This window comes from Somniosus microcephalus, chromosome 2 (genome assembly GCF_052327205.1).
Source record: "Somniosus microcephalus isolate GS21.2 chromosome 2, FLI_Smic_1.0, whole genome shotgun sequence".
Taxonomy (NCBI): domain Eukaryota; kingdom Metazoa; phylum Chordata; class Chondrichthyes; order Squaliformes; family Somniosidae; genus Somniosus; species Somniosus microcephalus.
Genome location: NC_140988.1, coordinates 209,173,440 through 209,186,804, shown reverse-complemented (window position 1 = coordinate 209,186,804; position 13,365 = coordinate 209,173,440). Strand labels below are relative to the sequence as shown.

Sequence of the window (13,365 nt, the reverse complement as noted above, 5' to 3'; positions counted from 1 at the left end):
CCTCGTTGTAGTTCTTCTTGCGCTACAAAGTGGACAAACCAACTGCAAGTAAAACTTAAAAATCTCTGAACTATAGAATAGCACAGCCAGTCAGACCATCGAGTCTGCGCCAGCTCCTTCGAACTGCAATCCAGTCAGTCCCACTCCCCCGCACTTTCCCCATATCCCTGCAATTTTTTCTTATCCCATTCCCTTTTGAAGGCTACTATTGAATTTGTATCCACCACCCTATCAGGCTGTGTATCTAAATCCTAACCACTCATTGCAGAAGAGTTTTCCCTCACGTCGCCTCTGGTTCTTTTGCCAATCACCTTAAATCTGTGCCCTTTCGTTATTGACCCTTTAGATATTGTAAGCAGTTTCTCTTTATTTACTCTATCTAAATCCTTCATGATTTTAAACACCTCTATCAAATCTCCTCTTAACCTTCTCTGCTCCAAGGAGAACAACCCCAGCTTCTCCAGTTTATCCACTTAACTGTAATCCCTCATTCCTGGAACCATTCTAGTAAATCTCTTCTGCACCCTCTCCAAAGCCTTCATGTCCTTCCTAAAGTGTGTTGCCCAGAATTGAACTACATTCATGCAAGTATAGTTCATTAAGTTTTCTGAATCACACTTACTCACTAACTTACCTGTGTTGTCTGAATAATTGTAAGGTCATTCATGCGAGAAAATCCAGGTCCCATGGTTGACCGCATACCCGCTGTTCCAAACTCCATTCTTGACCCAAAATATTCTTCTAGTTGTTCAATGTTCCCATCACAATTCAGCTGCCTGACTTCTGCTAATGTCTTAGGATTCTAGAAAAGCAAAGATCATTGCAACTTCAAAAACGTGTTAGGCTAAACAACAACTTGTATTTATATAGCACCTTTAACATAGTAAAATGTCCCAAGGCACTTCACGGGAGTATCATAAGACAAAAATTTGACACTGAGCCACATAAGAAAAAATTAGGGCAGATGACCAAAAGCTTGGTCAAAGAGGTAGGTTTTAAGGAGTGTCTTTAAGGAGGAAAGAGAGAACATAAGAAATAGGAGCAGTAGGCCATTCGGCCCTTCGAGCCTGCTCCACAAGAGGTAGAGACACGGAGAGGTTTAGGAAGAGAGTTCCAGAGCTTGGGGCCTAGGCAGCTGAAGGCACGGCCACCGATGGTTCAGCAATTATAATGAGGGATGCTCAAGAGGGCAGAATTTGAGGAGCACAGATATCTCAGTGGGGGGGGGGGGGGGGGGGGAAGGTTGTGGGGCTAAAGGAGATTACAGAGATAAGGAGGGGCAAGGCTATGGAGGGATTTGAAAACAAGGATGAGAATTTTGAAATCAAGGCATTGCTTAACCGAGAACCAATGGAGGTCAGCATAGAAACATAGAAAAATAGGAGCAGGAGTAGGCCATTCGGCCCTTCGAGCTTGCTCCGCCATTCAATATGATCATGGCTGATCCTCTATCTCAATACCATATTCCCACTCTCTCCCCATACCCCTTGATGCCTTTTGTGTCGAGAAATCTATCTATCTCCTTCTTAAATATATTCAGTGACTTGGCCTCCACAGCCTTCTGTGGTAGAGAATTCCACAGGTTCACCACCCTCTGAGTGAAGACATTTCTCCTCATCTCAGTCCTAAATGTCCTACCCCTTTTCCTGAGACTGTGACCCATCGTTCTAGACCCCCCCAGCCAGGGTAAACATCCTCCCTGCATCCAGTCTGTCTAGCCCTGTCAGAATTTTATACGTTTCAATGAGATCCCCTCTCATTCTTCTAAACTCTAGTGAATTCAGGCCTAGTCGACCCAATCTCTCCTCATACGACAGTCCTGCCATCCCAGGAATCAGTCTGGTGAACCTTCGCTGCACTCCCTCTATGGCAAGTATATCCTTTCTTAGGTAAGACCAAAACTGTACACAGTACTCCAGGTGTGGTCTCACCAAGGCCCTGTATAACTTGCTCCTGTACTCAAATCCTCTTGCAATGAAGGCCAACATACCATTTGCCTTCCTAACTGCTTGCTGTACCTGCATGTTTGCTTTCAGTGACTGGTGTACAAGGACACTCAGGTCCCTCTGTACATCAACGTTTCCCAATCTATCACCATTTAAATAATACTCTGCCTTTCTGTTTTTCCTACCGAAGGATAATTTCACATTTATCTAACATCACAGGGGTGATGGGTGAACGGGACTTGGTGCGAGTTAAGACATGGGCAGCCGAGTTTTGGATGACCTCAAGTTTATGTAGGGTAGAATGTGGGAGACCAGCCAGGAGTGCATTGGAATAGTCAAGTCTAGAGGTAACAAAAGCATGGATGAGGGTTTCAGCAGCGGATGAGCTGAGGCGAGGGCGGAGACGGGTGATGTTACCGAGGTCGAGAAGGATGAGGAGGGATAGTTTACCTTTGTCACAGTCACAAAGGATGTCATTTGTGACTTTGATGAGCTGTTTCGGTACTGTTGCGGGGCAGAAACCAGATTGGAGGGATTCAAACATGGAGTTCTGGGAAAGATGAACATGGATTTGGGAAGCAACAACATGTTCAAGGACTTGAGAGGAAAGGGAGGTTGGAGATGGGGCGGTAGTTTGTAAGGACGGAGGGATCAAGGGTTGTTTTGAGGAGGGGTGATGATGGCAGATTTGAGGGAGAGGGGGACAGTACCCGAGGAGAGTGAACAGTTAACAATGTCAGCTAACATGGGAGCCAGAAAAGTAAGTTGGGTGGGAATAGGGTTGAGGGAGCAGGAAGTGGGTCTCATGGGCAAGATGAGCAGAGAGGTCAAGAGGGGAGAGCGGAGAGAAACTGGAGAAAGATGAGAGTTCAGGGCTAGGGCAGGCAGAACCTTAGAGGAAGTTTGGCCTGGTGGGCTAGAGGAAGGAAGGGAAGTGGCAGAGTCAGCTGATCAGATGTCTCAATCTTAGAGACAAAGAAGTCCATGAGCGATCGCACTTGTTGTTGGAGTTGAGGGTGGAGGAGACAGGGGGGAGGGGTTTAAGAAGACGGTTAACAGTAGAGAATAGTAGCTGGGGGTTATCTTTGCATTCCAGAATGATCCTGGAATAGTGAGCAATTTTGGCAGACGAGAGTAGGACCCAATAGTACATTATGTGGTCCAGCCAGATCTGGCGGTGAATGGCTTAACCAGTCGTCCACCATATCCGTTCAAGTCTGCGTCCCTTGGACGAGGAAGCGAAGATGAGGGCCATACCAGGGGGATCGGCCAGGGTGAGAGACCATGATGAATTGAGATGGAGGTTGAAATCACCGAGGATGAGAAGTCGTTTGGTGCTGAGGCAGGAAAGCAGTGAAGATACCTCGGTGATAAAATTTTTAGCGTACTTGGGTGGGCGGTAGAGAACGAGAATTTTAAATTTGTGGTGGGAGGAGTGGAACAAGGCGAGATGCTCAAAGGAGGAGAAAGTGCCAGAGGAGTAGGGGGACAGACCATGGTGTGATTTGGTGATGAGAGCCACACCGCCACCACGGCGGTCTGAGCAGGGCAAGTGGTGGAAGGTATAGCCAGGCAGGGAGGCTTCATTTAAGGGCAAGATGTCATCACCCCTCAGTTAAGTTTCCGTCAGGGCCATAATGTCAATGTAATCATCCATGATAAGCTCATGGATGGCAAGGGCATCAAACAGCATCAAGCTATACTTTACGACTCATTATAAATCAGCTGTTATGTTCCTTCTGTGAATTATATTCGAAAATATAACATTGCTAATTCTGGATAAGAAAGCAAAATGTCACAGTTGGCCTGAATATTATTTCAGTTCTATACAAAACAAAAACCTATTTTAACAAGGCCAGTGAAGCAAATGCAGTACAAAATCTACAAGAACTAACATCCTGAAATAAAGCATTTTCTTTTTTAAGACCATTTTACATTTTGTTCTCAGCATCAGCTTGGCTCAGTGGTAGCATTCTTGCTCATCGCAAAAGGACATGGGTTCAAGCTCCACTCCAGGAGCTGAGCACACAATTTACACCAACACTTCAGTGCATACAAAGGGAGTGCTGCATTATCAGAGATGCTACCTTTCAAATGAGACCTTATCTGCCTGCTCAAGTGGATGTAAAAGATCTCATGGCATTATTTGAAGAACCAATGAAGTACGTCTGAAGCATAGTCATTATTGTAGGCAAATGTGGCAGCCAGTATGCACACAGCAAGGTCCTATAAACAACAATGAGATAAATGACCATATAATCTGTTTTAGTGGCATTTGTTAAAGAATAAATGTTGGCCCCAGCTCTTTCAAATAGCTCCACCTGAACAGGAAGACGAGGCTTCAGTTTAACTTCTCATCTGAAAGACAACATCTTCCGCGGTACAGTAATCTCTCAGTTCTTCTGTGAATTATCAGTCTAGATCTCATGCTCAAAGTCACAAGACGTTGATAAAAGTCAGATATAGCAAAAACGGATTGACTTCATTTACAGCGGTTAACAAAAAAATTCACATGACTGCAACAAGTAGAATAAGCAAATGCGGCAGTGTAAACAAGGGTCAGCTTCCCTATGTGACAGCTTAATCTACCTTTCCATTGCCACCCTCAATTTCACCACTGCTTCCATGCTGTGATGTTGAGATGATGAAAGAACTTGCCTTTTTTTTGACATTGGCAAGACTGAAGCCACCCTGCTCAGCTCCTACCCAAAACTTCATGCCTCAAATGCCACTTCAACATGGAAATAGTCTATTCCAGGGGTCAGTGCTTAGCCCATTTTTGTTCCTTTATTTATAGATGGTCTGTATTTGGGCAGAGGGAACACAAAACCAGACACGTGGCAGATGAAATTTAATGCAGAAAAATGCAAAGTGACACAGTTTGGTAGACAGAATGAAGACAGAAAATATAAACTAAAGGGTACAATCCTAAAAGGGGTTGCATGATCAGAGACACCCATGGGTATATGTGTACAAATAGTTGAAGGTGGCAGGGCAGGTTGAGAAAGCAGTTAAAAAAGCTTATGGGATCCTGGGCTTCATGAATAGAGGTATAGAGTACAAAAGCATGGAAATTATGATGAACCTGTATAAAACATTGGTTCGGCTTCAACTGGAGTATTGTGTCCAATTCTGGGCACCGCACTTTAGGAAGGGTGTGAAGGTCTTAGAGAGGGTGCAAAAAAGATTTACGAGAATGATTCCAGGGATGAGGGACTTCAGTTACATGGATAGACTGGAGAAGCTGGGGTTGTTCTCCTTAGAGCAGAGAAGATTAAGAGGATATTTGATAGAGATGTTCAAAATCATGAGGGGTCTGGACAGAGTAGAGAGAAACTGTTCCATTGGCAGAAAGGTTGAGAACCAGAGGACACAGATTTAAGGTGACTGGCAAAAGAACCAAAGGCAACATAAGAAAAAACTTTTTTATGCAACGAGTGGTTAGAATCTGGAATGCACTGCCTGAAAGGGTGGTGGAAGCAGATTCAATCACAGCTTTCAAAAGGGAGTTGGATAAGTACCTGAAAGAAAAAAAATTGCAGGGCTCAGGGAAAAGGGTGGGGAAGTGGGACTAGCTGAAGTGCTCTTGCAGAGAGCCAGATCGGGATCAACAGGTTGAATGGCCTTCTTCAGTGCTGTAACCATTCTATAATTAATTTGCTGATGACAGAAAAGTAGATTAAGCAAACAGACTACAAAAGATTTCAGGAAGACCGAGACAAGTTAAAAGAATGGGTAAGCAGATATCAAGTGCAATTCATGTGGCTAAGTGTGAGGTAATACATTTTGGAGGAAAATTAAAACAATGAACGAGTGTGCAAACTGAATGAAAATACATCCCAGGGTGTATTTTAGAGAGGGGGCGTGTCAAAATACATAATGCTCTGAAAAGTGAGTGTGCAGGAAGAGAGGTCCATCAGGATGATTTGCGTTTCTGAGGCTGTCACAGTCCCATCATTTGATCTCAATTAAAAATTCAAAGACCGACGTTCATTCCCGTCTAGAGGAGCGGCAATGACTTTCCCTGCCAGAAACAGCAGCACGGTGCCTAGGACCTGACCAACCCACGGCACCATGACACACGGACCTGGCTTCGTGCAGGTGAAGCAACGGCTCCACCATTGACAAGAGCAGAGCAGGCCCAGACCGGCCCCCTTCCTCTCTCCAGCTGTGACACTGCGACACGGACCTCCGCATCAACCTCCTCACCTTGTCCCATTCCAGCCACTGCACGATCGCCCGGTCCAGCTCATCCTTCCCGGCCATTCCGACACCAACAACTGACTGCACCAGACTCACCCCGACCCTCCGCGACTGACCAATCAGCGCCACACCGTCCACTACTAACCAATCAGCGCTCGACCCTCCGCGACTGACCAATCAGCGCCACACCGTCCACTACTAACCAATCAGCGCTCGATCCTCCGCTACTGACCAATCAGCGCCCGGATCTACGTGTCCGACCTATCAGCGCCGGACCTTCCACTACTGACCAATCAGCGTCCGTCACTACGCTACCGACGAATCAGCGCCCGTCTCTTCGCTACCGACCAATCAGTGCCCTTCTGTCCGCGGACATCGCCATCACTGGGCCAAAGCCGCCTGTGACGGAGACCAATCGGCTGGGTCAGTCGCTCCTCAGTGACAGTCAGGTGATGTTGTGCTCGATGCAAGTTCCGAGCTGCTGCTGGCGAGCATTGGCCGATGCCCAATTATTCAAATTATTCTAAAAACGCACACATTCGTCATGGTTAATAAAGAGTGCTGTCTGTTTAAACCCAGCACATATTTTTCCTGCTGTTACAATGTGAGACTGGTAATTAAATAGCGCATTCATTGATATAAAAATCATCAGTTTGTGGAGTGTTTATAAGTTATTCAAGTTTTTAACAGCTAATGGAATGTTGGCCTTTATCTGAAAGGGGAGGAAATGATGCTTCAGTTGTATCAGGGCTTGGCCAAACCCCATCTGGAGTATTGGAGATGTTTGAAGAAATTGGGAGCAAAATATGCCTACTTGACCAATTTTCTGATCCCCATGTGCCCATTTTGTGCTTGTCAGTACTCTTATCAAAGTCACTAATGACATCCTATGTGACTGTGACAGAGGTAAACGATCTCTCCTCGTCTTTCTCGACCTGTCTGCAGCCTTTGACATGGTTGACCACTCCATCCTCCTCCAACGCCTCTCCGCTGTCATCCAGCTGAGTGGGACTGCACTCACCTGGTTTCCATTCTTAGCTAGCAAATCGTAGCCAGAGAATCATCTGCAGTGGCTTCTCTTCCCGCTCCCGCATCGTTACCTCTGGTGTCCCCCAAGAATCTATCCTTGGCCCCCTCCTATTTCTCATCTACATGCTGCCCCTCGGCGACATCATCCGAAAACACAGCATCAGTTTCCACATGTACGCTGACGACGCTCAGCTCTACCTCACCACCACGTCTCTTGACCTCTTCACTATCTCTCAGTTGTCAGACTGCTTGTCCAACATCCAGTACTGGATGAGCGGAAATTTCCTCCAATAAAATATTGGGAAGAGCAAAGCGATTGTCTTCGGTCCCCGCCGCAAACTGCGTTCCCGACCCGCCGACTCCATCCCTCTCCCTAGCATCTGTCTGAGGCTGAGCCAGACTGTTCACAACCTTGGTGTCATATTTGACCCTGAAATGAGCTTCCAACCACAAATCTGCAGCATAACTAAGACCGCCTATGTTCACCTCCGTAACATCACCCGTCTCCGCCTTTATCTCAGCTCATCCGCTGCTGAAACGCTCATCCATGCCTTAGTTACCTCTAGACTTGACTATTCCAATGCCCTCCTGGCTGGCCTGCCATGTAAACTTGAGGTGATCCAAAACTCAGCTTCCCTTGTCCTAACTTGCACCAAGTCCTGTTCACCCACCACCCCTGTGCTCACTGACCTACATTGACTCCTGGTTAAGCAACACCTCAATTTCAAAATTCTCATCCTTGCTTTAAAATCCTTTCATGGCCTCGCCCCTGCCTATCTCTGTAATCTCCTTCAGCCCCACAATCATCAAGATATCTGCACTCTAATTCTGCCCTTTTGAGCATCCCAGATTATATTCGCTCAACCATTGGTGGCCGTGCCTTCTGTTGCCTAGGCTCTAAGCTCTGGAATTCCCTCCCTAAACCTCTCCGCCTCGCTACCTCTCTTTCCTCCATAAAGACACTCCTTAAAACCTACCTCTTTCACCAAGCTTTTGATCATCTGCCCTATTTTCTCCTTATGTGGCTCAGTGTCAAATTTGTTTTTGTGACACTCCTGTGAAGCACCTTGGGACGTTTTACTACATTAAAGGCACTGTATAAATGCAGTACTCTAGCTGTGGCCTAACTAGTGTTTTATACAGTTCAAGCATAACCTCCTTGCTCTTATATTCTATGCCTCAGCTAATAAAGGAAAGTATCCTGTATGCCTTCTTAACCACCTTATCTACCTGTCCAGCTACCTTCAGGGATCTGTGGACATGCACTCCAAGATCCCTCTGTTCCTCTACACTTCTCAGTATCCTCCCATTTATTGTGTATTCTCTTGCCTTGTTAGCCCTCCCCAAATGCATTACTTCAGACTTCTCCAGATTGAATTCCATTTGCCACTTTTCTGCCCACCTGACCAATTTATTGATATCTTCCTGCAATCTACAGCTTTCTTCCTCACTATCAACCACACGGCCAATTTTTATATCGTCCGCAAACTTCTTAATCATGCCCCCTACATTGAAGTCTAAATCATTGATATATACCACAAAAAGCAAGAAATCTAGTTCCTCGGCTGCGCAGAGACCTGCAGGTCCCGTGCAGCCAGCTCCATGGCATTCTAATATCAAAAACCGTGCCTGCGTGGTAAATTGAATCAGCCGTGTAGCCCCTTAAAGGGGCCGTGCACGCAAAAAAAATTGCGGGGAACATTGGACCTAGTACTGAGCCCTGCGCAACCCCACTGTAAATCGACTACCAGTCACAAAAGTACCCGTCAACCATTACCCTTTGCTTCCTGCCACTGAGCCAATTTTGGATCCAACTTGCCACTCTCCCTTCGATCCCATGGGCTTTTACTTTTCTGACCAGTCTGCCATGTGGGACCTTGTCAAAAGCCTTGCTAAAATCCATGTAGACTACATCAAACGCGCTACTCTCATCGACCCTCCTTGTTACCTCCTCAAAAAATTCAATCAAGTTAGTCAGACACAACCTTCCCTTGACAAATCCATGCTGACTTTCCTTGATTAATCTGTGCCTTTCCAAATAACACTTAATACAATCCCTCAGAATTGTTTCCAATAATTTTCCCACAACCGAGGTTAGGCTGACTGGCCTGTAATTACTCAGTCTATCCCTTTCTCCCTTCTTAAACAATGGTACAATGTTAGCAATTCTCCAGTCCTCCGGCACCACGCCTGTAGCCAGAGAGGATTGGGAAATGATGGTCAGAGCCTCCGCTATTCCCTTGCTTCTCTTAACAGCCTGGGATACATTTCATCTGGATCTGGTGATTTATCTACTTTCAAAGATGCTAAACCCCTTAATATTTCGTCTCTCACTATGTTTAGCTCATCTAATATTTCACACACCTCCTCCTTAACTACCATGTTTGTACCTTCCCCATTTTTTGTGAATACAGATGCAAAGTATTCATTCAGAGCCATACCCATATCTTCCGTCTCCACACACAGATTACCTTTTTGGTCTCTAATAAGCCCTACTCTTTCCTGAGTTATCTCTTGTTCTTTATGCATTTATTAAACATCTTTGGGTTTTCCTTGCGTTTACTTGCTAATATTTTTTCATGCCCTAAGTTTGCTTTCCTAATTTCCTTTTTAATTTCACCCCTGCACTTTCTATACTCCTCTAGACTTTCTGCAGTATCGAGCTCTGTATCTGACAAAAGCTTCCCTTTCTTCCTTATCGTACCCTGTATGCTCCTTGACATCCAGAGGTCTCTAGAATTGAGAGTCCCACCCTTTTTCTTTGTGGGAACATATATGCTCTGAACAAATAACAATCAATACCCAAACACTCACCACACTAGTCCTTCCTGCATATGTCAGAAACTTTTGGCATCTATCCTTCACTGCAAAGGCAATGACTAAGCTTTGTCACCTGCTGCAGGCTGATTTACAGACAACTTCAAGGACTGAGGGAGCTCTTATAATTGTGAAGGTCACTACTTCATTAAGCTTATTTGCAACAGAAGCCTCCAAAGTCATCTGCAGATAAGGCAAACTGTGGTTCATTCCTGTATAAAGCAAGTGGCTTATGCCATTTTTGTCAGGGAACGTGTCTTTATTAATTTCTTAGTGAAGTGAGATGCATATAACTTTTACCACCTGGCATGTTTAGTCCAGGGCCTTACATAAAGGACTCATGTGTCCATCAGGGCTTTATATTATCAAATGGATATATCAACAGGAAGTGGTACTACTCCATAAATGGGGAGATGGTTTCAGGCTACAGAAATGTGATCCAACACAGTAATGCGCTTTTTCCAGGGTGCAGCCATGATGCTTTTATTGTTGTAGGATTCGCAAAATTTCCACATTTCCCCAAAGTTATTAATAAAAGGGACCCTGCATGGACATTTTAAAAAAAGGGTACCCAAAAGATGGCGTCCGCACCTCGTGGCCAAAAGCCTGCAAGATTTTTAAAGCTTGGACTCTGTGGCAGCACAGGCAGCCTGTGGGGAAATCGAAACCTAAAATGCAGTTTCTGTGAAAAGGACTTTGTGTTTTGGAAAAGCAGACAGCAAACATTAGAATATGCATTAAGCCAGATCATAGACAGATCAGAACTAGTTGGGCCTATACTTGAGGCCATCAATTCGTCTGCATAAATAATTGGAAACAGCTTAAGGAAGCCATCGAGGCCGGACAGGCCGATTAGAATGCATTAATAACAAATACAGCTTGGACATCAGGCCATTAGGTGCGATAAACGGCCATCTAAAAACAGTTAGTTTAGATTGCTGTAATTATTTAAAACAGCCCGCCAAAATTGGAACAATGAACTAACCTGATTTGGTGCGCAGATAAGGGATGAAACAACGGGTATAACTGCAGGCCCTGGGTAGCAATATAGCTCACTCTCTCTACTCTCTCTTGCGCTTGGCCCTCGCTCTTGGTTCCTGGCTCACTCATGCCCTGGCCTCGTGGCAGGTCTCTCCTTGCTCCCCGTGGTGAGTTTTCAGCAGAAAAGGACACCATACCAACAGCCGGGGAGGAGAACGAGACCCAAGTCCCTCGTCATCTGGGACGCCTAGGCCGCAAAAAGGGGCGAGATGAAATTTGAGCAGGTAGACAAGACGAGTAGAGATGAAGAAGATGATAAAACTCGATAAGGGCAGAGCAGGGCAGCAAAAAAACGTATCGATAAAGACCAAGCGCCGAGTTATAAGCTGGCGCTTGGGAAGACGAACATCTTGTTGAACACTGTAATGCAGGTGCCTACACTACCATGAATATACTGTCGTTTGACGCATGGGTAACAAAATCTAAATGACAAAGACTGTTAACTGTCCGATAAACATAACGTTACCACCGACGACCGCCTGAGGGAAAAGAAGGGGAATACCCATTGGGACGAGACGACGACGGTAGCGGAGGAGAAGAAGGTACGTCGCAGTAGCAGCTCCCGCACCGCGCCCCTGAAGACCACGTGGCAATGGGGTACTTAAGAGGACAGAGAACCAAACCTCAAAATCTGCATTTCGTTAACAGTTAGCTTTGCTTTGGATTGGTGAGCATGAATTCTGGTCCCTCATAGCTTAATCTAGTTAGGTATAGGGGGTGGGATAAGGATAAGGGGATTGTTAATATAGTTTGTTTTTCCCTTGATGTACCGTGTGTTCCCCATTCCCTGTATAAGTATAGTTATTTTGTATTTGCCTGTATTTTATGCTGGTAATTTCTCGTGAGACTGTGTTATTCTCTGTTTTAATAAAATCTTGGTTTTCTTACATCCAAACCACCTGTCTACTCAAGTCTTTCTGTACCGCCGCCTGTACCTAAGTCCGGTGTCTAGAACCCAAGGGACGTGGGAGCGATTTGAACCACTCACAAAACACTCAGGGGCATAACTGACTGGGCGCACGCGCCACACCCGTCACCCCCCTTACAGTGTGCAGCAGTCTGAAGTGCCTGGATTATTTGGCAGTCGCAAGAGAATGAACAGTTGACTGGTGGGAAGCAAGCATTACTCTTTCTTTATGCCTGGCGATCCCAACTAGAAACTTCTAAACAGCAGCAGAGCACAGATATAATGAGGCCCACACCACCATTTGAGGTACTGATGAGAAAACCATAGGGATGCAGAAGCAATTATTTTGTTTTTGGACTACTCAGGCAGGGTGCCATTTTACAGTCTAGCTCCTCTTCAAAAGAGGAGTGAGCATGCAGCAACATGATCAGGGGAACCAAGGAGCTGCAGGCCCACAGAAAGAAGATAAGGACACAGATGGGGACAACATTGATGAAGGTGATGCACAGACAGCGAGATTAATGTAAAATGCTGTAATAAAGAATTACTTCCAATAATGAACACCTCCTACCACTGACGAACTTTTTTTTATCAACGAACTCCCACACATTGGCCCAGAAATTTGGATCTCCACGGGTGAGTACACACGGGGTACTCACCCGTAGGCCCAATGGAAGTGTTGGTTTCCTGCATGCACTGCGCATGCGCGGGAAACCGGCACTTCCGTTCCCCTGAACGAAGGTTCAGAGGTCGAACGCGTGCACAGGAGAGGCTGCGCGTGCACATCGAACTTCGTTTTTTTTAACAGGTTTTCCCGGGAGAGTAATTCTCGAGAATTTAGAAATGTAAAAAGCAGGCGTAAGGCCTGCTTTTTACAAGGTAAGTGGTGAATTAATTAAAATTAAAACATTTTTTCCACAGGTTTATTATTTTTAAATACTTTAAAGCAAGGTAAGTTTATTTTTAGCCCCGTTGGAAAATAAAATTATATTTTTCAAAAATTTAAATTATTGTTTCAAATAGTTATTTCATGTAATTTATAGTTTATTTAAAAAATTTGATTTTTTTTTTTACATTTATTTGAAGATTTAGTGCTGTTTTAGGGCCGTAGTATTTATAAGTCTTGACAGCTCTTCCTGTCAGACTTATGAATGGAGCATTCCCTGCTCCGATTGGCTCCCCATGGCCCACGTGATCCCAGGGGACACATCGAACTAACTGCGCCCCTGGGATATGCAAGCACTGCGCGCCAGCAGCTGGACCAGGCCCCGGATCGGAATTCCACGGGGGCCCAGAGCTCAACGGCCGGCACGCAAGGTAAGTGCAGATCGGGGGCTTGCACCTGCGGGAAGCCCCCGACCCGAATTTCTGGGCCAATATTGTTACCAAAGGACATGCAGCACATTCCCTGCATTCAAGCTG

At 45.4% G+C, this 13,365-nt stretch overlaps 1 protein-coding gene across 2 annotated transcripts in view; it reads right to left on the bottom strand.

The window, feature by feature from the left end:
* Positions 1-6,285, bottom strand: part of pgm2 (phosphoglucomutase 2) — a 105,940-nt gene extending 99,655 nt beyond the window's left edge. The window contains exons 1-2 of one of the 2 annotated variants that reach the window (XM_085968501.1): positions 6,156-6,285; positions 635-802 (exon numbers count right to left, since the gene is read on the bottom strand). In XM_085968501.1, the coding sequence (XP_085824627.1) occupies positions 635-802; positions 6,156-6,212 (225 nt within the window). In that variant the 5' untranslated portion in view covers positions 6,213-6,285. Of the gene's footprint in view, positions 1-634; positions 803-6,155 lie in introns of those variants that run through there. The other variant, XM_085968511.1, reaches the window with a different exon arrangement.
* Between the last annotated feature and the right edge of the window lie 7,080 nt (positions 6,286-13,365).